This window comes from Opisthocomus hoazin, chromosome 1 (genome assembly GCF_030867145.1).
Source record: "Opisthocomus hoazin isolate bOpiHoa1 chromosome 1, bOpiHoa1.hap1, whole genome shotgun sequence".
NCBI lineage: Eukaryota > Metazoa > Chordata > Aves > Opisthocomiformes > Opisthocomidae > Opisthocomus > Opisthocomus hoazin.
Genome location: NC_134414.1, coordinates 11,072,994 through 11,097,090, shown reverse-complemented (window position 1 = coordinate 11,097,090; position 24,097 = coordinate 11,072,994). Strand labels below are relative to the sequence as shown.

At 46.7% G+C, this 24,097-nt stretch overlaps 2 protein-coding genes across 21 annotated transcripts in view; one reads left to right on the top strand and one right to left on the bottom strand.

Annotated features, from left to right (window-relative positions):
* Positions 1–24,097, top strand: part of ANKRD42 (ankyrin repeat domain 42) — a 24,784-nt gene continuing 687 nt past the window's right edge. For 2 of the 20 annotated variants that reach the window (XM_075416854.1, XM_075416828.1), the window contains exons 1-14: positions 1–235; positions 1,332–1,433; positions 1,722–1,877; positions 2,917–3,080; positions 4,606–4,713; positions 5,027–5,146; positions 5,700–5,835; positions 8,284–8,484; positions 9,492–9,617; positions 11,157–11,262; positions 11,891–12,066; positions 12,464–12,590; positions 15,647–15,857; positions 19,731–19,811. In XM_075416854.1, coding sequence (XP_075272969.1) covers positions 1,859–1,877; positions 2,917–3,080; positions 4,606–4,713; positions 5,027–5,146; positions 5,700–5,835; positions 8,284–8,484; positions 9,492–9,617; positions 11,157–11,262; positions 11,891–12,066; positions 12,464–12,590; positions 15,647–15,857; positions 19,731–19,811 — 1,575 coding nt within the window. In that variant the 5' untranslated portion in view covers positions 1–235; positions 1,332–1,433; positions 1,722–1,858. Of the gene's footprint in view, positions 236–1,331; positions 1,434–1,721; positions 1,878–2,891; positions 3,081–4,605; positions 4,714–5,026; positions 5,147–5,699; positions 5,836–8,283; positions 8,485–9,491; positions 9,618–11,156; positions 11,263–11,890; positions 12,067–12,463; positions 12,591–15,646; positions 15,858–19,730; positions 19,865–24,097 lie in introns of those variants that run through there. The other 18 variants (XM_075416863.1, XM_075416874.1, XM_075416929.1 and 15 more) reach the window with 14 other exon arrangements.
* CCDC90B (coiled-coil domain containing 90B) overlaps positions 22,283–24,097 on the bottom strand; it is a 14,550-nt gene continuing 12,735 nt past the window's right edge. The window contains exon 9 of the mRNA XM_075417013.1: positions 22,283–23,649. Within this exon, the coding sequence (XP_075273128.1) occupies positions 23,594–23,649 (56 nt within the window). The 3' untranslated portion in view covers positions 22,283–23,593. The remainder of the gene's footprint in view (positions 23,650–24,097) is intronic.

The following is a 24,097-nucleotide window of genomic DNA, read 5'->3' as shown; positions in this document are numbered from 1 at the left end:
GCGACGCTGCGCCCTGGGAACGCCGCGAAGGCGCAGCAGCCCGTGGAGACGCCAGCTCCCCGGTGCCCCGCCCGTCGAGCCGCCATGGCCGCTCCCCCGCCCTGCCCGCCATTTCCTCCCGGGGGCAGGGCGCGCTGTGCCCATAGCAACCCCTCTGCGGCGTCGGAGGAGGAGGGGGAGGCAGGCTCTTCTCTGCGAGGGGCCGCCATGCCGGGAGCCGCCGCCCCGTCGCCCGGTGAGACCGGTTCGCCCGCGCTCCTCCTTCCCCCTCTCCTTCCCCGAGGGCCGCGGCAGCCCCGGCCGCCCCCCGAGCCCCGCCTGGGCCGTGAGGGGACAGCCCGCCATGGCCGCGCTCCCTCAGCGCCGGCTCTCCGGGCCTGTTCTGCCCGAGACCCCCGGTCTGCGAGCCGGGGCTCCGCCGGCACCCCGTGAGGTAGCGGGATGGGTCGATGCTCGCCGGGCGTGTGGCGGTCGCCCGGCGGCGGCGGGCCTGCGCCGCGCCTCACCCCGCAGGGCCCGGCGGCTCGGCCGGCGCTGGCGGCTGCCCGCGGCCCGGGGACGGGGTCTGTGTGTTACGGCGGCACTGGGAAAACTCAGATTGTCTCTTTCCCCTGTTCTGAGCCATGTTCTTCCTCGCTTTATTTCTGTAATTACGTTTTGGGCAGGTACTCGTCTCAAAACGCTCACTTCATTCTTTCTGCAAAGGAGTTTTCTCTTAGAGCAACAGTTTTGATTAAAAAATCGCACTAAAATTATAGAACCTGTCCTTCACTTTCAAAATCGACGTATTTTTCACAGAGTTCGTGTTAACCGCTGTTGGCTGCAGGTCAGTCCCGGGGCAGCCGCCTTTGGCGTGGCCGTGGCAGCCGGTGCCCAGGAGCCACGCGGCAGCGCTGGCCATCGGCCCCCGCACAGCTGTGGGTCTCCGGAGGGAGAAGGGAGGCAAGATTCGCTCTGCCTTGGCCTCTGCTTTTCTTCTGGGTTAAAAAAATAATAAAAAAATCCGGATTGCCTTGAATGTGCTGCACTGGAACACTGTGTTAAACGCATCAGTGCTCTGGCAAGTGGCGTAACTGGCCAGATCGTCCTTTGATGTGAGTCTGTGTCGTTGTGCTGAAGTCTGTAACCCTCACTTGGCACCACGAGAAATGGCTCCCCTGTGGGAAAATTACATCCTGGTGATACTGTCTCCTGAAAAAAACGACTCAAACCACAACACCTACTTAAATATTCTTTGGAAACATGAACTAGATAACCTCGTGAGGTCCCTCCCAACCCGAAATACTCGGTGTTCCTATGCTGCTGCTGTTTGTTCATGCCGTATTTTGCAGGATGGAGCCCCGGTTCCTAGCCGAAGCTGCTTTGCGCAGGGCAGCAGCGATACAGCCTGCTGAGCTGGGGGAGGTGGACATGGAGTGATACACAGCCACAAGGTCAAGTAGTGTGTGACGGCGTAGGGTGTGTTACTCAGCCTGGGTTATTGAACCAGCTTCAGCCCTCTTCCCCATGGCAGCCCCAAATCCGCCCGAGCACTGCTATCGTGCTACAGATTACGTGAAGATAGGCGCTGGTAAACTATGAAGGCTGTTTTTTATCATATTTAGTGCTTTTTTTATATGTATCACAAAAGCTTTTCAGGCAACTCTTTTTTTATTTCTTTAATATTTCTTATTTCAAATTGTGTAACAATTTTGACGACTACCACCATTCCTTCTCCACAGGCAGAGAAGCTGAGGCACGAATACCTTAAGACCTACGCTTTCATGCTTGCTTGACTTGCAAAACAGCAGCCCACCTCTTCGAGACTTCTAACAGCAAGAAATCTTGTGAAACTGAGTTAGTGCATTTTGGTACTGGAATGATGACTGCTCCAGAAGGTGATTACTGATTGTTTTAGGTTCTTCTTGTGCTTGGCTGTCTGAAGTTAGCCCCCTCAGCCATTAGATCTACTTACATCACATATTCCTGTTTTGGCAAGATAACAAGATGTTGCAAAGGGGTTTGGACATGTAACTCCCATTGTTTCCAGTCAAGTCGTTAATCAGTGGAAAGGCCTGAAGGAGAACACAAGTTCTTTGATCCCATGGCCTGGTGGTGGGTTTTGGGTTTCTTTGACCCCACTGCTTCTACACTTAGAGTTTGATTCTGTGCCGCTGAGGTCAGTGAAAATGTTACGGAGTTTGTTGGGAGCAGAATATTAGGCTGCTATCAGTGAGCTGTGACAGAGCAATGCCATAGTTCTAGCAAGAGAACAACACAGGATGACTTAACACGTTGTATAAGGAACTGCTTTTCTACAGTAGCTTTAATTTTGACATCAGTTTGTCCTGAAGCTGGTCTGTGTAGCTCAGTCAAGAGTGATTATGTGGTGTGCTCGCCTGGTAAAGGCTGTGGTGCCCTCCAGTGTGGTGTGCAGCACTGTGCTGAGTCCTTAGGCAGCTGCAGCCCGAGCATGGCCATGTGGAGCTTCTGGGAAGTGGTGGCTGAGAGCTCGTTTGCCCAAGTGAGAAGCCTCACTGGTGTCGTACTTGAAAATGTGATTAATGAAGGAGTTTATGATGGCCATGATTTCAGAAGAGAGCCTGTGTTGGGGTGGACCTGCTCCAGCAGTTCCATACGTGGATGGAGTAGCTCTGCTTCCTGTTGCTGTGCTTCATGTCATCTTTCTCCTGCGTGTTACTCTCTGGGGCTGGAGGGAGCATGGCTGTCTCAGGTTTTTACGTAGTGCTCTGTTTCTGACAAACAAGAGGTAACTTAGGATTCCTGCTGATAGGAATCTCAGTCTCATAGGTTACTCTCAACATTTTGGCTAATTCCTGTGATTCTGACACCCTGATGTTTCTTTGATTCATCACTAATTTCCTATCTCTTAAATGCTGCTGAACTGACTAATGCTCTTTTATTATTCCTCACTAGCTGTCAAGAAGAAGCAAAATTATACTAGTGTGCATGAGGCAGTGAAAGCTGGTGATGTAGAACAGCTTGCATCAATGATAAAAAGTGGAGCTGGTATTAACAAGGTGGATTTAATCCACAAATTCACACCGTTGCACTGTGCTGCACACTCTGGAAGTCTGGAGGTAAAACATTCTGTTAGTGTTCAGACACAGCAAGGTTTTTATAGGTTAATGTTTTCCTTCTTTGGGAGAGGCTGGACACAAAATTGCTAGCTTTGATCAAGCTAAATCAATAATCTCTGCCTGTTTTTCTTATTAAATATGTTCACCAAGAGCAGAAATACAGGGTTTCAGGTTTTAATTTTGCCTTTCTGAAGCCCCAGGCAGTTTATATAGTCAAAGTTGCCAGATTTTACAAAATCAGTGGTTTTCTTGCTCTGAGCAAAGTGTGCCCTGTGGTCTCCTTCCAGACTCATGACCTTCTTTTGTCGCTGTTGTGTTTTTCCCTTCTCTTGGGACACCTAGAAAATCCTGTAAGGTGTGTAAAATGTAAAAAGATGACTGAAACAGGTGAGAAGTGACATGAGAACATGTTCATGCTATTTACCAGTGTCCTGTCCCGTGCCTTGTTCTCTATAGAAATAGTCTTAATACATTTTATTTTAATATATAAACCCGTTGAAAATTGATGGACAGAACAGCAGGTGCTTGCATGAATGTTTTGAACTTCCAGGAGGACTGAGCTGCTACATTCAGCACAACATTCACCGTCTTGTTGCAGCTTCCTCGTACAATATTTATAGCAATCTAAACTCGAAGCAACAAGGCTGTGAATAACCATATAAAAAATCGTGTCCCAAAGGAAAGAATGTAAAGTTCTTGATAAACTCAAGAAAAAATAAGTGCAATGCTGTTACTGGAATGTACAGAATCTATCATGTTGTCAGCCCTAAAACTATATTGCTTACCCACCTTTTTCTGCCTCTATAAATTCTACCATTTTTAATTTCACTCCACTACTTTGTAGTGTGTTAGACCTTATTGAATTATCTGTCATCTATTTGTCGCTAAGCTCCCTGATGGAAACAGTGGAGGAACCAGAGCCGTAGCCTAGCCTAAAAAAGAAGATAACAAATCATAATAATGTATAATAAAAACTTTTAACTGGTCCTCTAGCCATTTTTGGATAGTTGATAAAACTTTACATTACAAACAGTAATATCTGCTGCAAAAAGGTGAATAACCAAAACAAGGCTTTGGAGGGATGAGAAAAGAGATGGGATTCTGTACACCTAAGGAGCCGAATAAGTTAAATGAGGCTTTAAATTTGGTTCGTGGTGTTTTCCTGCCAGTAGTTTTAACTGGCATTCAGCTGAGTGGTGCTTTTACCTCATGCCATGTGAATACTCATTTTAAATCTGGAAGAGTAAAAATAAGAAGCCATACGGTAAAGTCAACGATAGGGTCTGAATTAGTAGGTTAGTTACACTTCTGTACCCTTGGGTGAAACCTGGAAACTGTAACTTAACCTAGAACTTCCTGATGCACCAGTATCTGGCTGAGGCATGCTCTGGGGTGTCATATTTCCATAATGAAGTGTCCCGATACTGTTTTGAAATGCAACATCGACTGATAAATTATAGTTAAGATGTGCCTGAGACAGGTGGTAGGGATAGTTAAATAAAAAACGTTGTTTCTGGTTGCGCAGTGCCTTCACTGGTTGCTCTGGCAGGGAGCTGACGCAGCACAGGTGACGGCCGGGGGCTGGACAGCAGCTCACCTCGCGGCCATCCGAGGTCAGGATGCTTGCATGCAGGTACGTAGAAATATTCACTCTCAAGCGAAAGTAAGCGGGGCAGACCTTCAGGGTGGACAAATTCATTATGAAGATCAGCTGAGAGAGCTCCTAATGGAGCTATGAGTATCCCCTCTTGATGTCTAGAATCAAGTCACTGTTGTTAAAACCGGTGTGCTTGTTTGCACTGTCTATGTAAACAGGTTTATTTTGTGTAGTGTCAGGGCCTTGAGGTCAGCCTGGAGTTATCCTGTGGATTGTCACAAGTCATCCTGCTAGGCAGTGTTTGCTTTTTCAGCTTGTGCACTGAACTTCTGCTTTGCATTTCTTTTAGGCTTTGTTGACAAATGGAGCAAACGCGGAAGCTCAGGATGACCGTGGGTGCACGCCGTCCCACCTAGCTGCAGCCCACGGGCAGTCTTACACCTTACAAACCATTCTGCGAAGCGGAGCGGTGAGACACCTCTGCCCGCAGTTCCCTAGCGCAGAGCCAGTCTGGTGTCTGTTTCCAGACAAAACTCTCCCTAGCTGAAACTGAGGTTTAGGACTGTACAATAGGTACTGCTGGTATGTTCTTGGTAGTGATTTATTTTTAGGGTAAATTTCCATTGTGAGATACATTAGGGAAATGGTCCAGAAATCTAGAGAGAATCAATAGTGTGAGTAAACCACATTCCTCTGAGGATGTCATTAAACGAAGAGCAGGCACTGTGGTTGTGATTTTTTGCGATAGTACAAATCTTCTGTAGCAAAGGAGATTAAAAAAAAGTTAGATGCATATTTAAGGAATAATGACTAAAGCTGTGATAGAAGTCTGTCTGAAAATGCACCTTTTGTATGTGTATTATTTAAATCAAAAACCTGTGAAAAGTACGTATCTTTGGTACAAAAGCAATATGATTTGATTTCAATAATTTAACACAATGAACAGCCGGTTCCTGTTTATAAAATTTGTCTTGTGTCTAAGATTCATAAATGAATGAATTAACCTGCTGCTTTCGTTTTAGAATGTGAATGTTTCAGACAGGAATGACTGGAAGCCTGTTCATTATGCTGCTTTTCATGGTCGCTTGGGGTGTTTGCAGCTTCTTGTAAGATGGGGAGCCTGTGTAGATGATGTGGATAGCAATGGAAACCTCCCAGGTATATCGGGATAAATCATACATTTTTTTAACCTTTGGTTAACAGTTGTTGTGCAATATGGTAATTGTAGCAAATTATAAGTAGTGCACACCAGCAGCATTTGCTATTTGATTCCATGCAATCAACACAGTTATTACATTTTTGAAATGATGGGGGAATTTATAAAATCCAAAGTGTTTATCTGTGGGTGAAGGTGTCCTGTTCACCTCCTGCTGCTTCTGGGGAGGGTCAGAGCTCATGGGTGCTGGAACAGGGAGCAGGCGGAGGCTGGCTGAGAGCGGTGTGTGGGTGGGCAGCACCTCCTGTGCCCGTGGTGGAGCGCGTGTGCCCACGGAGGTCATGGGAGGAGGTGGTAGGTGGAGCAGGAGGCTGTTTCTGCTGCTGTATGCTTCGTTTTGAATTTATGCCAGGCTTTGAATGCCAGTGTGATCAGATTCTGGCGTGTTCATATGCAGATTTTTTGTATCCCACTGTTTCTTCACTGATTTGGTAAAACCTTTGCTCTCATTTACCTGTGATTTCTTCCCCTTAATTTCTGGAATACCAATATTCTGTATTATCTGCAATATTGTACTCTTTTCATAATCATGACCATAGCTGCTTTAGCACAAAAAGTGGGCAGTGTTCATGCTTTGCTCTTCATAGTTTCTCCAGTGTCCCTCTGCCTACCCTGCCACTGCCACAGTATCCTCTGTAGGTTGGATGGTATTGTTCGTACCCTGTGTTCTCTTTGCATCCTTTCCCTTTTAGCATTTTCCTTCTTATGGTTTGTCGCATTATTTGCTCCAAATAGCAATTTTTTTTTCCTTACAACATGTTTAGAGTTATCTTTTTAGATCCTTTCTTAGAATCTTTCACCCTCTGCTAAGCACCACTTACCTAGTAAACTGATATCTATGTTCCGTTTTGCAAACCTGGGTCTTGCTAAAGGCTTGTCCTGCATCCCAGCAGGACATCTGGTGTACCAGCAATGAGGGTCGTGATGTTAGGCACCCTGGTGGCAGTGTAGACGGTAGCTTTATTTGCTTTTGGGAACACTTCCCTGATAACAGACTTTACAGAGAGGTGGCAGTTGCCAGCACAGTTCTACTTAAATGCTCTGTATATACTGGTTAGTAGAGTTAATTGTTTTTGCTGTCATTTGGACATCTACAGAAGCTTGATCCTCCAGCCTTTGTTCTGTTTCATTTGATCATATTATCATCCGAAGGAAAGAAAATGCTTTGCAACATTGCTAGTAAAAGATCAATAGAAGTGCAGTGCTGTACTGACCAGTTTTTCCTCAGCTTCTGAAACAGCAAAGTGAACTTAAATCATCTTTACATGTTTCAGCTTCAGGATTAGGTGGACAGTGCTGTGTTTTTTCCTAACAGTGTACTGAAAGAAATTTACCGAGATTGCAGTGCTGTGCACCTAAAACTTAAAAATTGGCTGCACCTTTTGTGTGTGTGTGTTAGAGCATAGGCTTTAATTATCTATAGCATGCTGTTTTTTTGGAGGAACTGTGGCTCATTCAACGTATGGAATGGGCTGTGCCTAGTAGTTCAAACTAATACTTTTACCTGTAGAACACCAGCCAGCTTTTACAGAGCACTTTCATGGAGTGATAACAAATAATAAGCATTTATTTGGCAACTTCTTCCCATTAATGGGAGTAGAGAGTACTACTCATTTCAAAACAATGAGCATGTGTTTTGCACCTCTTGCTTTGTTGTAGGCCCAGCACTCCAGTAGTGTTAAATCACTAAACCTCAGCATAGCCTGAAGGACAGGGGAGGCAACACTTGGCCCCTGCAGGGACGCAGTCACTGCTGTGGGGAGATGGAGAAGCTCCAGCACAGAGCAACTGTCTGCAGCGGTTGGAGGAAAGAAATGCACGAGAGAAGTGCTGTGAATAGAAGCCGCTGTTGTGAGGTGTACCTTCAAATACCCAGCAAAGTGAATGTCACCGTCCTCATTTTATAGGTGGGGTAACTTAGGGTGTCATGCAACTTGTCTGTGGTGGCACAAAAGCAGAAACGGCCGGAACTCCTAATCAGGGACGCCCCTTGCTGACCCTCTGTAATGAGCATCCCTAGGACAGCGAAGGCAGACAGCTGCGGAGGAGTGAGATTTGTGTTCGTGGGGAAGACGAGTCCCCAGTGGCACACTGTCCTAGCTAGTGCTCAAAGGTCTCTTGGCAGCGTTGTCGCCTGCAATCAGCTCTGCCAGGGAATCGTCTTTGCTTATCCTGTCCTTGACTCTTACCTCCTTTCTGTAGAGCTGAACTCTGTCCTGGGTAGGAGCTGGGCATCCGCTATCCAACCGAGGCTGCTCACGCTAGTTGTGCTGTGTTGGATGGCTCAGGTGCTGGTAGCTGAGCTAGATCAGACTGGTACCGAGGGCACTGCCTCCTTGGTGGGCAGCTGTGCTCTGCTCTGACGGACTTCGTTTCATCTTGCTCTTTAGCTCATCTGGCAGCAATGGAAGGACACTTGCATTGCTTTAAGTTCTTGGTCAGTAAAATGGCCAGTGTCATGCGCACACTGAAAGCCAGGAATGACCAAGGAGAGACTCCGAGGGACTTGGCTGAACGGTTCTATAAAGATAATATTCTGCAGTATATCGACAGTGTGGAAAATGAGGAAGAGCAACCAGAGACACAGGAGGGTGAGTATGGATCAAGACACTGTTAAAATAGGCATTGCAATTCTATAGAAATGCTGGATTCCGAAAACTTGTGAGTAGAAGTATAACATTTAAATTACCAGTATAAGGAAGAGCTGTTCTTTTCAATACTTGCTGCACTTACTGATAGCTAAAGACTGGGATGCTCAGTGTGATTTTATAAGTGTCTTAGGTCTACCCATTATTGAAATAAAACCTGGCACACTATGTTGCGCTATGAATACCAAGTTATCGATGTTCTTATGCTCCAGTACATGTCCAGACAAGCTGTACATTTTTCATGAGTTTTCACATTTGACTGCTCAGAATCCCTTACTTGCATTGAACACCAGCTTAGCCTGGAAATGTCCCACTGAAATTAAGGTTACTTGCTAACCAGCAGTACTACTGCAGTCAGAACAGCTGAAGGATGCAGGCGTGGCAAGGTCTGTAAGGAGAACCTTCAGCAGAGCAAGGATATGAGAACCGTGCCTTCACCTCTCTACTTTTTCCAGGCACTTACTGTCCTTATCTGCCAGTCTTTTGTAATTATACGTGTATGTATGTCCGTACTCCCTGTCTATGAAAACTAACTAGAAAAATCAAATTGTCTGTACAGGTAGTTTTTAAGCAAGAAGAAGCAAAATAGTTTATATATTTGGTTAGACTTAGAAATTCAAAATAGGCAAATGACTCCAGTTACCACCAGTAATATAACATCATCCGTGAAACAAAGGTGTGCTTGTTATTTCAGGTTTATGAAATTAATCTCTTAACTGTATAAGATGCCTACAGCCATAACCAAGACATGTTTAATCAAGTCTGTGATGGACAGTGCTAGTTATGCAGGTGCATTTTAACTGATTAAAGGTGCATTAACCTTGCTGACTACGTCTATGAAGTGTCCCTGTATAAGCTGCTATGAGAGAGGCAAGCAGTGAGAGACAGATAGGAGCGTGTTTAGTGGAATTACTGGCATCTGTTTGGAAACATGTACATTTCATTTTCAGTTTTAGCTTTCCCAGCTCATGGCGCTGCTTTCAAAGGGGACTTGTTAGTGCTTAGAAGATTAGTGAGAAGTGGAGTAATCAATATTAATGAGCGGGATGATAAGGGATCCACTCTCATGCACAAAGGTCAGTAATTATGAGCTGTGTTTCAGCTTGTTACTGTTTGCTGCTGACTTGTTTACTTAGTTTTTCAAGTGGCTGCTCATCAGATAAACTTCATGAAAAACAGTATCTCATTTCCTGAGGGCTCGAAAGGGCAATCCTGAAATACAGATTTTGTGATGTATGTGTGCGTAGGTGTCACTTTAAAAACAAAATAACTAAGCTGAAGTCAGGAAAGAAGAGTTTGTCTTAAAGAGAAAGCAACATCTAAACTGAAAACTGATTTTTTTTTTTTTACCAGGCAAGATGTGACTTTTAGAAACATTGGCTAGCTAGGTGTAAGAATGATCTGTATTGTGGCCTGGGCCTTTATTTACTGAATGTGTCAGTACTGTGGAGGTGTGTGGTAAAAAACACAACAAAGTCATTTGGTAGGATGCTGTAAAGGAAGGTAAACTTCTGGTATGTAACACCTTGATATGTAGTGGAGTGGTAGCATTACAGAAAAATGGTCCTTTTGTGTTTGAGGGTCTGAAAAAATAGGAGAGGAAAGAAAGGGAGGTATTCTTTTAATGTGCTTTTAACACTATATCTCCCACATTTCTTTTTGAGTAGATATAAAGGGTAGAATTTTAAAAAATGTAATTAAAATTTTCATTATGAAAATGTATATGTATTGATTTTGAAACTGTTCTCTGCATTGTTTTCCACACTCTTTTCTTGGAATGGTGGTAACCTTCGATTGTTTCATCCGCAATCTTCATGTGCAGTGTTGGTGTTATGGGGAAATACACATCCTTTGAGTGTGATTTCATTTCCTTATCTCAGTAAGAAAGCAAATATGGCAAACATCCAGAGGGGGTGCTGTCAAGAAATGGATTTATTCTTTCTTGAGAAAAACAGCTTACAGGTTTCAGCTAGACATGCCAAATACCATCTTCCATATGTGAGACATCGTTCCTGGCACCATGTGGTGTGAGCAGTAGCCGTGCCAGATCCTATGACTAGGCAAAGCTGTTGCGTTAGGCTGCAGCTGGGAAGTGTGGCCTTGAGTATCTGGCCCAAGAAATGACATGCCTGTGGCTCCAGCACAAAGCCCTGGCTGCTCTCCTCCTCTGTGAGACAGTACCACACCACAGATCGGGGCAACCCGCTGCGCCTGATGTATGGGAGCCCAAAGCCAGAGCATGGTGACAGTGCTTTGCTGCAGATCGGTGACAGATCGGCCTCACTGCAAGAAGGCATGAGGCAGCAGTTATTGCTGTGTCTCATGCTCAGCGCATGAGACTGGGCAGGTTTAGTTTAACTCGTGTTCAGGAAGAACTGCCAGTAAATTTCTGGAACTAGAGTCACAAACCACGTTGCGTGATCTTCCCCGAAACTGCGTGTATGCATGTGACTTGAGCATCTTGACATATAGACTTCTCTTGAAATAGCATCTGCCCTTTGGTGTCTTAGTGAACCCAACCCCTGGCATGCCAAAAAATGAGAAGAAGGGGACATTTTAGGTTTGAAAGGCTGCATTTGTATATAACTGACTTGTGTGCACCTTCCTTCCCCTAGCTGCTGCACAGGGGCATGTCCATTGCTTACGGTGGTTGCTTGACATGGGAGCTGACAGTGACATCACAGATGATGCTGGAGAGACTCCAAAGGATGTAGCAAAGAGGTAGCGGTACATATCCTGTAGCTCTGTCGTTTATTTACTTATTATTTGTGTATCAATATCATGTCAGCGTTGTTGGAATTACTCCTGATTTTTGGTGATGGAACAAGAACAGATCAGGCCCATGAATTCCAGCTCCGAGTGATAAGCAAAGCTGTACTGTAGTTGTAAAAGGCTGTAATTTTCACTTAATTTCTTTTTTGAGCAAGATCAGACGTAAAAGATGAGAACTAGCTGATCTGTAAAAGGAAAGTTATGAGCCAGTATGCTCCAGCTGTACAAAGTAAATAAGAACAGGTGAAGGCCAGCTGATTTTTTCATTAGCAAAAATAATACAGTTTCTGATGTGATTCAATTAAGAAAACCTGCAAAGGAAAAGATACTTCTGACGTGGGAGTCATTGTCAAAAGATTCCACTGAGGCAGAGCTCCTGTCATCAGAATACTACAAAAAGCAGATTAGCTGCTTGTAGTTTGTGTACCAGTCCTTTAATCCTGTCACCACCCACTCTCACCCCCCAATAAATGGGAACATGAAGAGTTTCAGAGAGTTTCTATCACACCAGAGAGCATGGGTGCATTTTTCCAGGTGATGAGGATATTTCAGTGTAGGTTAACTGTTCTCTGTGCAGATTTGCCCAGCTGGCAGCTGTGGAACTTTTGACAGAAAGAACTGGAGACAGTAACTCTAGTGATGAAGAACTAGATGCAAACAACATAAAGTTTTTTGAAAGACATGGTGTGGAAGGGAGTACAGATAGCAAAGAAGATTTAACCCTGGATAAAGCTGAGAAAAGGAACGCACGCAGTAAGCACTGTCTTTCCATTACTCCTTATTTGAGAAAGTTATGGTCCTGCTTGCATGGTTTCTGCCAACTGCTGTGACTTTTTTTGTTGCAAGATGAGATAGTAGACAGGATATCTGTACCACTGAGCATTCAGATAAATTGTGGAAAATTAGAAAGCGTAGCAGAGGGCAATCAGAACATAATTGTTACGCTGGCTTAATCCGTGTTGGTGAAACTGTATTGGATTGCTGCCTCTTGTGGAGATCTCTTTGCTGTGTGGGTGTCAGGTGTAGTTTAGTATTTGCTGAGCGGCGTGATTTCTGCTCTATGTTTTTAAGACTAGTTTCCAGACTATAGGATTGCAGCATGACTGTCTTCTCCATGTAGTTTACCTACCTGGAGCACTCTGTCTTACAGTAAGGGCCTATCACAAGATTCAAGAACTTCAGCAACTTCTGGAAATTGCCTACAGCAACTACAGACAGCTGGGAGGAATAACTGAGGAGGAGAAGAAGGTGAAAAAAGAAGAAAGGGAAGTTGAGAAGTAAGGTTAACTTGCCCTGCTAATGTTTAACTCTGTGAGACTCTTTTTAATGCCTGCCTTAACAACTTACTTACACCCAAGTAGTTTTGGCCATTCTGTCTTTCCTACTTACCAACTTTGGCCAAGCCAAAAAGAAATGGACTTCAGCAATTTGTCTGACCATTTCTGCCACCAGGATCAGCGCCACAGCACAACACAGGTGTTTGATGGGTCCACACTTCTTGTGCAAGATTATCTGCTCGGTCTTCAGGTTTCCCTGCAGCACATGTCTCCTAAGTCCTGGCTGTTTTGTTTGCACTGAGGATGCCAAATGCATGCATGCACTTTAATGAATCTGAAAAAAGGCATTAGTCTTAGCATGGCTTGGATGGAAGTGCATATACAGCAGAAATTATTCAGTGACCTGCTACATTTCTGTGTCAATGGCAATGGATTTCTATTCTTGAGAAGACATTAGCATATCCAGGCCACAGAAAAAAAGAAATCTCAGGAAACCTGCTGTTGCATGTGAAGCACTTTTCATAACGACTGTCTAATTCTCAGGGTTTCCATTAAATGAAAGGGTTCTGTTAGATTGGTCAGGTGATCTGATGGGCAGACTGTCTTAAGTTTTTAAGAAAAGCCCTTCTGTCTCCACCTCTACCTGTCAAAGATTTGGCTGCCCACTGTTTGCAGTCTCTCTAGATAACCACGTCCGTTAAATGTTTGGGCCACCCCGAACCAATGTCTTTAGTTGGTCACTGAGAGGAGACTCTGTGTCGGGAGGGCTTGTATGCCATCGGGAAGACAGCAGACTGAGCAGTCAGTGCAGATCCGGAGCAGGTAATAGGTGTCGTAGACTGGGATTAAGTAGTTGGTTTTACAACCGTATGTGAGCCAAGAAACAGGTCAGGTCCATCTTCCTTAACTTGGTGTATCTGCAATGTAGATGTCTGCATCCGAGTTAGTTGCCTTAAGCTCCTTTTTAGACTCCTTGGAGATGTAGGCACTTTCAGGGCATAATTAGACATACACCTTAGGATGAGATTCATCACTTTGGGGAGTGTCTCTCCTGGCTTTAAAGGAGTAGGGTGACCAGCTTAGATGTTGATGCCTACGCTGGGAAGTCAGCGCAATCTGTTTGCAATGATGGAAAAGTCACTGTTGACTAATGGCAGAAATTAGAGTTCGTTTTGGATACAGCAGCTACTCAAAAGCTAGCAGTGTCTTTAGAGGGCTCTGATAAGGCTCTTTACAGGGTTTTGCTTTCTGTGGCATGTGTGGCTAAACTAGAAAACTTGTGAGGATCTCTGAAGGGTCTCTCTCATCTGTGGAGGCCAGAGAGCATCCCTAGCCCGACACTGGCCTTTTGAAATGGAAATACCGCTTCTCAGTGTACCTCCCTGCCCTTCTCAGGGTACCTACCTGTGGATAAACTCCAAGATGCTTGTGTCATGCCAGAGACCCTCATTATTTGAAAATGTTTGATGACACCATTTTGCTAGATGAAAAGCATGAGTTGCCATTTGGGAAGGCCACTGTAGCAGATTTTGAAGATTTTATGGAATCATAGAACAGTTTGGGTTGGAAGGGACCTTAAAGATCACCTAGTTCCGACCTCCCTGCCACGGACAGGGACACCTTGCACCAGCCCAGGGTGCTCAAAGCCCCATCCAACCTGGCCTTGAACACTGCCAGGGAGGGGGCAGCCACAGCTTCTCTGGGCAACCTGTGCCAGGGCCTCACCACCCTCACAGTAAAGAATTTCTTCCTAATACCTAATCTAAATCCACACTCTTTCAGTTTAAAGCCATCACCCCTTGTCCTGTGACTACAGGCCCTTGTAGAAAGTCCCTCTCCAGCTCTCTTGTAGGCCCCTTCAGGTACTGTAAGGCTGCTAGAAGGTCTCCCTGCAGCCTTCTCCAGGCTGAACAGCCCCAAGTCTCTCAGCCTTTCCTCAGAGAAGCCCTTGGATCATTTTTGTGGCCCTTTCTCCTTTAGTCCAGGTTTTCTGGCTGTAAGAAGCCTGTTGTGAACCGCTGCCCAGTGCTTTGACCAGTCTGCATTGTGTGGAAAAAGTTGCCGCCACGCGTGTGCCACACAGTTTTGGAGCTGTGTCTGGTTAATCCGAAGCGTGCCAGGAGTCAGCCTGTCCTCCCGAGCGCTGATGTCCCGGCGTAAGCCCAGGCCATGCTTACGGTGTCAGTAAGGCTGGTGCAGCCTGGTGGCTTTGGGCTGCGTGGGTCAGGAGCACTTCAGTCCGGGAATTGTGGTAGCTCTTGCCGAGAGCTTTCCTGCCGCCGTGCTCTTTGAATCCTCAGGGCAGACATCTCGCTTTTGCTCTCATCGATCTTCCATCCGTGTGTCTGTGTTAATTCGTCCTGGTACAGAGGAGAGCCAGCTCAACTCCAAATGACTCAGTTGCTGAGGTCAATTGATGTTATAATAAAAATATACATGAATTATGTCTCAGCTAACCAGTTCCAGGAATCTCCATTAGTTTAGGAGCTGTTGTGGGTGTGAACGATGAGATCTTGTGCATCTGTTTATCACCCCGTGTTTCAGTTTCCCTTTGGTAAGTGTCACGCAGGCTGTCATTTGAGTATTCCTCATCTGTGGCTAAGCCAATCAACAGGAGGGATGCAGAGGCACCAGATGGTCACGGAAAAGCTGTCTCCCGGCCCTTCCAGAATCCCATTTTCATGCTTTTTCTCTGTTTCATACTAACCTTTTCGCTCCGTGGGCCCCTCTCCCTCTCCTGGCCACGGACCGGGGTTGCAGCCTGCCCCGGACCCTGGCGCCTGGCTCCGTGTGCGGGAAGACATCTCCATCTCGCGGTGTGACTGCGCTGAGAACGGCGGACGGCGGAGAAGGAAAAACGGCTGTTTTAGAGCTGTTACAGAGTGTCCGGCCAGGAGCACGCTGTAGTTCACACCAGCACCCTCGGCGAGGGGAGGGCTGCACGGCTTTCTGCTGTGCCTAACCTGCTCCTTAGCAGAGGCACGGGGCTGTGTGGAGCAGCGAGGGGAGGTCTGGGTGCGCCTGATGCTCTGCCTTGTCCCCTTTGCTTCCGGCAGGGCTGTGAGGGAGCTGGAGGCCCAGCTGGAATATGAGCGAGTCAGGCGGGAGAAGCTGGAGAGCCAGCTGGACGGCTACCGTGCCGAGATACGCCGCCTTAGAGAGAGCCTGGAGAACACCCGCCTTCCCGCTGCTCTGCCCGCCGTGAGTGCCCCACGGAGTCCCCCGGCGCGAGGGGCAGAGGCTGCTGCCCGTTGCTCCTTCCCAAGGGTGGGTGTCAGGAGGACAGGGCCAAACTCTTTTCAGCAGTGCCCAGTGACAGGACAAGGGGCAACAGGCACAAACTGAAGCACAGGAAGTTTCAGCTGAACATGAGGAAGAACTTCTTCCCTCTGAGGGCGACAGAGCCCTGGAACAGGCTGCACAGGGAGGTTGTGGAGTCTCCTCCTCTGGAGATATTCAAGACCCACCTGGACAAGGCCCTGTGCAGCCTGCTCTGGGTGACCCTGCTTCGGCAGGAGGGTTGGACTAGATGACCCACAGAGGTCCTTTCCAACCCCGAACATTCTGTGATTCTGTAAATACGGAGGAAATGTGCTGGCAGCTTTTAGCTTGGGACGCTGAAGGGATGTCGCGTCCTGACAGCGTCTGTGCTGTGAACGGGTATCAGTTGCTCTTCGTACCCTGGCAGATAAGCACCGATGCTCTGCATCTTCGTGTCAGTGAAAGGGAGTGGGCCAACCCCTGGGTACTTCCACGCTGCATACGCAGCGACTGGCGGGTCATCACGGCTGGTAGCTGGTAGCTGAGATGGGGCTGGGGCTTCGGGTGAGGTGCTGTCACCACCTGAAGGGTGACCTGGCCTGCCAGTGTGTAGAGATCGCAACGCCGGCTGTGTGGGATTCCGTAATACCCGAAGGGCACAGAGGCTTTTACACTCTACATTTCTCTACTTTATTACAGATTACAGATATCACAGAAAACACCACTGGCAAATATACCTATGATAATAAAGCAAGTACATATATCGAGCTGTTACAAAATACCCTTAGCGATCAATAATATATTATTGATCAGCAGTATGGTAGCAATCGATAGTAAAGCAACAGTCAGTAGGACAGCAATAACCAAGCAGGTACATACTGTTACGGGTTACTGCAAACTTAGCATTAGTGAAGCAAACTTACCAACAGTGTAACAGCTGATCTACTTATGACTGATTACCTATAAAGACATATCAGTATGAAGTGAGTTAGACAGATTTCAGAAAGGGCCAAACCATCCCAGAGGGGAGGACAAACTGAACCTCAAAAGTGGGCCTGAGAGGGACCACGAAAATAAGAGTTTCACTTCAAGGATGGTCCGTGTCACAGAGTCTGGCGGTACCCAGGCATCCCTGCTGAGAGTCCCAAGAGCTCACAGAAACTTTGTGCAGAGAAGTCAGCCTGTTTAGGAAAGGAAAAATATGCGCAGCATGGGAAGTTCTCAGAGAGGCAGGCTCGATTTTGGATTAAAAATTAAGCCCTTTTTATATCACAGAGACATAAGAGGGTGGAGGACACCACCACTGCGAGCAGCCAATAGATGCTGATGTTTCTAATTTTCTACTTTGCACCTGTAACGGCCAATAGATGATGAGGTTTCTGTTCTTTCAGGCCATTTTTTATTTTTTCAGACTAGTTTCCACCTTTTCAGACAGTAAGTTGCCTTTACAGTCCCTTGTTTTTGCGCTTATCAGTGGTAGCTCAGGACGCCTCTGGTTTCTAGCTGTACTTCAGAGAGGCCAGCTGCACTTTTTGAGGCTGTTGCTGATTCCCAGCCTCGCAGTCCCCAGGCTGGCAGACATTTTTTCTGTCAGTATTTTTCAGCAGGCAGTTGGTTCTGCTCAGTAATTTTCCCCTTCTAACCAGGTCACCTTTCTTGCTGCTCGCACTGGGTGTCGTCAGCGCTGCACTCCCGCTGGCATGGTTTGCAGCAGTCGCAGCGCGTGTTGCAGGGTAATTCTTTTGCTTCAGAACTCTCCTTCAGAACTGGTTTGCTTTCCTTCCCTTTTACACCAGACTGGAAAGGGAGTTGGTGGAGTAGTACAGTACTGTATGGCTGTGTGCGGTGGCTGATTTTAGCGAGTATTCTTGTGTGTCATCTGCTGTCATCTTAATTATGAAGCCTGCTGACAGCAAAGAAGATGCAGATATGAACTATCAATTGGCTTAGCAGGCAAAGACAGAAAAACTGTAGCTTTTTAAAAAATCAAATCTTGAGGATAGATCAGAACTTCAGATGTTAACTCTGGGCACGAGAGCTGGCGTGTCAGACCTTTCCCTGCCACAGGACTCCCACAAACTGGTGTGACCCTCAAGACCCCTTTTTTCAGATCTTTGCCATCCGGTCCATCGGCAGCCTTGGGTGAGGTGTCTGAACTCCTCCTGCTGCGGGTTGTGGGAACTGGTGTGCAGGAATGTTGCTGGTTCTTCCAAGGGCACAGCTGGTGGGAGAGGCTCACAGCCCCGCCAGCCTGGGCTGTTCGTTGCTGTTCTTGGTGCTTTGCTGAACTTCCTCGACCATTGCCTTGGCTGTGTAATCGTTTGCAGGGCCCTGCTCTAACCAGGCGAGGACTCTAGTCACTGACAACATGGATTGAGCTCCTTCCTCTGCCCGGAGGAGCCCAGAAGACCTGTCCCAGGGGGATGCTGTAACCAGCATGATGTCTGCTCTTCTGAGATGGAGCCATATTCATTTCCCTGCTTGCAGCTGTGCAGTCTGACCCCTGTAATTCAGTATTCATTGGTCCAGAGGGAGGGAGGGAGAGAAAAACACCTTTATAATCTGATTATTAGGGCAGTCATGCAGAAGCGGGGAGCTGGCCTGTGCTTCATGTGAAAAATTTATGTAGTTCTCAGAGAAGAAATTGGGTTGCTGGATAAAAGGGGTAATGTTACCACCTTTTTCAGCCAGGTTTGAATGAGGCCCAGGTGCTCAGAGTGTCCCTGCTAGACAATGGTCCTTTTCCGAGTGTGATGGGGAAGAATGCTTGATGGGTGCTCTGAGCAGGAAACGAGCACTTGGAGCTCAGTTTTGTTACCATTTGAGCTGTGCCTGGATTTGGCCGTGGAAAACATCTTGGGCATTTCAGGCCCCTGGAGAGCAGAGGTGACGCCACCCCTAGGCAGTTGGGTGCTGGAGCTGTGGACCGTGCTGTGCTGCACGTCGGGGGAGGAGGATGGAGAACTTCCCATCCCAAGAATTTTACTCCTTCTGTTTGCTGTCGTCTGATCTCAGGCTGACACGGCACGGCTGCACCTGCAGCGTGGCCAGACGGCGTTCAGTTGCTGCAGCTCGAAGAGCGAGGCCTTCGGGTCGCTGTGGTGCCTGCGTCGCACACTTGTGCAGGCTGCTAGCTCACAGCTTGCCTCCTCACGTGCCCGTGTGCGCTTGAGCTACGCAGTGTGGTCCGGCACAGGCGCATTGCACAGTTCTTTCCATCCCCCTTTCCCGCTTCCTTTCTCCTGCCCTCCCTTGCAGGACTGTTTCTGAACCTTTCCTGCCTCCCTGTGTCTTTTCTCCCTTTCCGTTAGCCTGCGCCAGCTTTCCCTGCCACCATACACGCGCTGTGAAGCGCCGACAGCTGCTTGCTTCCCGCTGTGTCCTTGGGACAGATCTTTGCTGTGCTGACAAGACCCTCAGCCCAGCCAGGTGCCTGCACCTTTGAAAGAAAAGCCACTTTCTGCTTCCACAGCTCACTTCAGGACATCGCCCATTCGACTCCCATGGCAGGTTTAAGAATCTAGGACAACTGTGGCACGGAGTGCCTCATTTCTAGGGTGCAAGAGTGGCTGTAGTTAGCATCAGTCTGAAAAAGTCCAGTTAGGCATTAGGTTTATTAGCTGGGACTGGAGACAGCTTCTGTTGAGGCAGGTTTGTTTTCAAAAACTTCTGCTCTGAGTGATTGCTATAACCGAGGGGCCTCCAAACCTTACCCTGCTGTGACTGTCATCCTGCGCCCCGGGACTAAGCTCTGCCCGCAGCTTCAATCTGAACACAATATTCTGTGGTTACACAAAGCCACGTATTTTTAAATCCTGCCTTATGAGGTAGCAGGTTTAAGTGATTGCTATTTAATGGCTGCAGTGTCCTTTGTTTCAGGAAGCTGGCACCATCTCCAAGTCTTGCAAAGAGAAAAAGAAAGTAAAGAAGAAACCAGCCTGCAGCCCTGGAGGAGCATTGGTGAGACTGCGCTGAGGAGAGAACCTCCGACGAGGGGCGGGCGGACCGAGGAGGTACAATGGGGATACTCTAGACGATGCAAAGTGTCTGCGTGGCCCAGCTCCACAGATGAGCTGTGGTTCTCTGCATTTCATCGAAGTATTTTTTTAGTTCTCTGAGATAGATAGAAAATATTTTTAAATCACAGCAGATAATTTTTAATTAAAAAAAAAAAAAGGCAGAAAGATTTCTCTTCCTGTCCATGTAGTAGTTTAGCAACAGCTTTGAAAATTACAAGGTGACATTTCAGGAGTTAACTGCAGCAATGTCATAGGCCCTCCTAGGTCTGAGAAAAGCATCCTTATCTACTAGTCTGTTTTGTACTACTGCCTTGGGAGGAAAAAAGGGAAAAAAAAAGCACCTTGCCTCCTAAAATAATCGGATAGGACCTTCAGTGTGGAACCAGAATGCAGTGTCTGGGAGTTGCCAGGCCCCTTGATTTTCATCTTCGAGTCATTGCTAAATAAGCCAGGAAGCGATGCCTTCGCGAGGTGCCAGATGAACTGCAGCGGCGGGCCTCCGAGTCTTAACTCGGGGCTGAAGAGTTCACTAGGGTGTGGGGCACGTTGAGCTTAGAAACGGCAATCCCCACCTCCCTCCACGCCTAAAAACATTTAATGACTTTACATATATCTCACTGTGTGCTGCTGTGAAATGCTTTTCCCTTTGGAACCCTCATTGTGCGTATTTTGAGAGTTTTCAGTTCAGTAAGAAATCCTTGCACTTAAAGGTTAATTTGCTAGTGCTTGAATTCTGATCTGTCCTTCCCTTACCAAAGGAAACTTTATCTCTCAGAATTTCAAAAAAAAAGCAATGTTTCTGTGTGCACAGACTGAGGGAGAGGCACGCTGAGTAACAGCATAAACTTTGCAACAGAGCTAAAGGGGAGAAATTCAGTCTCGAGCCCACTTCAGCACGTGGGAGATGATGGTGGTCAGAAGCTGCAGGAGATGAGCTATTTCCTACATGACCAACGGTACTAAACTCTCATGGAGGAACAGTGCAGAGATCAACCTGAGCCATTCCTCAGCTAAAGGGCAGCAAGGCTGGTGAAGGGTCTGGAGCACAATTCTCATGAGGAGCAACTGAAGGAACTGGGGTTGTTTAGCCTGAAGAGAAGGAGGCTGAGGGGAGACCTTATCGCTCTCTACAACTACCTGAAAGGAGGTTGTAGTGAGGTGGGTGTTGGTCTCTTCTCCCAAGTAACTAGCAATAGGATGAGAGGCAATGGCCTCAGGTTGTGTCAGTGGAGATTTAGATCAGATATTATGAAAAATTTCTTCACTGAATGTTCTGGAGTCACCCATCCCTGGAGGTATTTAAAAAGATGTGTAGACATGGTGCTTAGGGACACAGTTTAGTGGTGGACTCGTCAGTCTTCACTTAGTGGTTGGACTCGATGATCTTAAGGGTCTCTTCCAACCTAAATGACTCTGATTCAGAGAACCTCAGAAATGGTTATATTTTACAAGACAACGGATTCATATACTATATGTATATATATTCATATACATATATTGGGCGGACCTGCTGGAGAGCAGCTCCGTGGAGAGGGACCTGGGTATCCTAGTGGATGACAGGTTGACCACGAGCCAGAAGTGTGCTCTGGCTGCCAAGAAAGCCAATGGGATCCTGGGGTGCATTAAGAGGAGTGTGGCCAGCAGGTCGAGGGAGGTTCTCCTTCCCCTCTACTCTGCCCTACTGAGGCCCCACCTCGAGTATTCTGTCCAGTTCTGGGCTCCCCAGTTCAAGAAAGATGAGGAGCTACTGGAGAGAGTCCAGTGGAGGGATATGAGGATGGTGAGGGGACTGGAGCATCTCTCCTACGAGGAGAGGCTGAGGGAGCTGGGCTTGTTTAGCCTGAAGAAGAGAAGGCTGAGAGGGGACCTTATAAATGCCTATAAATATCTGAAGGGTGGGTGTCAGGAGGATGGGGCCAGACTCTTTTCAGTAGTGCCCAGCAACAGGACAAGGGGCAGCGGGCACAAACTGAAGACAGGAAGTTCCATCTGAACATGAGGAAGAACTTCTTCCCTCTGAGGGTGACGGAGCCCTGGAACAGGCTGCCCAGGGAGGTTGTGGAGTCTCCTTCTCTGGAGATATTCAAGACCCGCCTGGACAAGGTCCTGTGCAGCCTGCTCTGGGTGACCCTGCTTCAGCAGGAGGGTTGGACTAGATGACCCACAGAGGTCCCAACCAACCCCTACCATTCTGTGATTCTGTGATACCCAACACTTACAACAGACACAAGTGGCTGCTGGCCACCTGCTGAGACCCTTGCTGCCACCCCCCGCGCCCATCTGACAAACACAACAGAAAAAGCAGCTCCCAGTGTAACAGCACTGCGCCTGTTGTAAAAGGCACAGTTTTACATTCTGGTAATCTGTATTCAAGTCTCTCAGATAGTCAGCAAATATAAGAAATTAATTTTATTCTCATAAATGAAGATGATAAATAATTTAATGCACAGAATATAAGAATTGGCAAGATACCAGCAAGTTCAACTGTAAACAGAATAAAACTGCAATAAAAAAATTTGCCACTAATCATACTACATAGTCTTTAGCCCATAAAGGGCCTACTCTTACTTAAAAGTTAAATCCAGGAAGATTTTTACAAAATTATTTTTTTAAAAGAATCAAACCAAGCATATGCATTTGTACTCAGCAAGGTGTAACTGCTTCAGTTTTGCGAGGCACCCGCCTGCTCCGTCCCACCTCTGCAACAAGAGTGGTGAAGTCCCTGCAGAAGGTGGAGGGGTTGTCACCAGAAGTTAGAGGTGACAGCGTGTCCCACAGGATTACAGAGCGGTCTGGAGGAGCGTGGAGGTGGGAGGAGGATGACCACCACCACACTGACACCACTGAGATGCTGAATATCTCCGTGTTACAAGCCAGATCCTACGCCCAGAAAATACACAAGGGTTTATAGGAAATACTCTGCACTGCCTGAAGGGAGGAGTTAAGAGCACTTATCTGCCCCAGGGCTGTACACAGCTGCTGAGAGTGGGGGCGTTTCCCCTTGGAAAGACAAAGACAGAGAAGTTCTCCCATTCTGTTGACCTCTGGGGTTATGGAAATTGCAAGAGATACTAACAAGAAAAATAAATCTATGGAGATATTTTAGTTCTACATGAGATTTTGAATTTATGTAAGCCAGTTTCCAAGAAAAACAACGATTCTTTAGTACAGGCCTTGGAGTGTGTGTTTATATACAAATAAAAAATCCAAGGGGCCAGGCTTCAATCTATCAGAAAAGAGGAACAGACTGAAGGCAAAAATCCAGATCCTATATTTAAGATTAATTTACTTGGATCAGAGTAGATCTGTTGGAATCCAGCATTAGTATTCCCATATTGGGAATAGTATTCCCATTTCAAGGACATATAAAATGTTTAATATTTCCATTTCAAGGGGAGCTGAGAGTGAGAATGTTCCACTGAGAATGTTCCAAAAGAAAACAAAATTATTTCTAAAATCCATTAGGAAACACTTTCTGATTTAGCATAAGTCCTTTGAAATACAGTACTCAGTAGGGAACAGTGAAATACTAGTATTTGTCTACTTTGCCCCAACTGTTTCGATCTTTAGTGTTACAATTTCAGAAAACGTTTTTAGCGCACAGTAAGAATATCAAACCAAAAAGGTACCAATGTTGTTTACAGGGCAAACAAGATCATCAAATTGATGCTGCCTGGGTGGCCTTTTCTCCATCTGTATTTGATGCAGTCGTTCCATGTAGATCTATTTCCAGAACCTGTAAAATCCCAGTGCTATTGCTAAGCAAGTGAATACCGAAGCTGTTAAAAAGAGAAAGGCAATAATTAGCTGAATGCTAAGTTGTATCACCCTCTGCATACAGGAAATTAACTACAAGCAGAAGGATAACAGCTCTAGAGCAGAGTCTCCTGAATAGCTGCAGGTGTGACAGAGTAATTTTAGAAGGCAGTGACTTGTCTTCGGTGCAGTATCCCGCACAGTAGCGCTGCCCAGGTGGCGAGACGGGAGGTCGAGTGCGGCAGCCAGAGGAACTATGCTGTCAGGGACACATCTGAATAACTACGCCGGGTAATACAGAGCGCAGCAGGCTACAGGAACTTCTACTGTTGTCACCCATCTCTTGGAAGCTGCATTACAGCAGAGGTGGCTGTACCAGGTCTTGCAGTAGACACAATTAAAATGATTTCCCATGGAACAAAATGCCAGTGAACTAACAGTCCCCACATCTGACACAACACTAGGATAGAT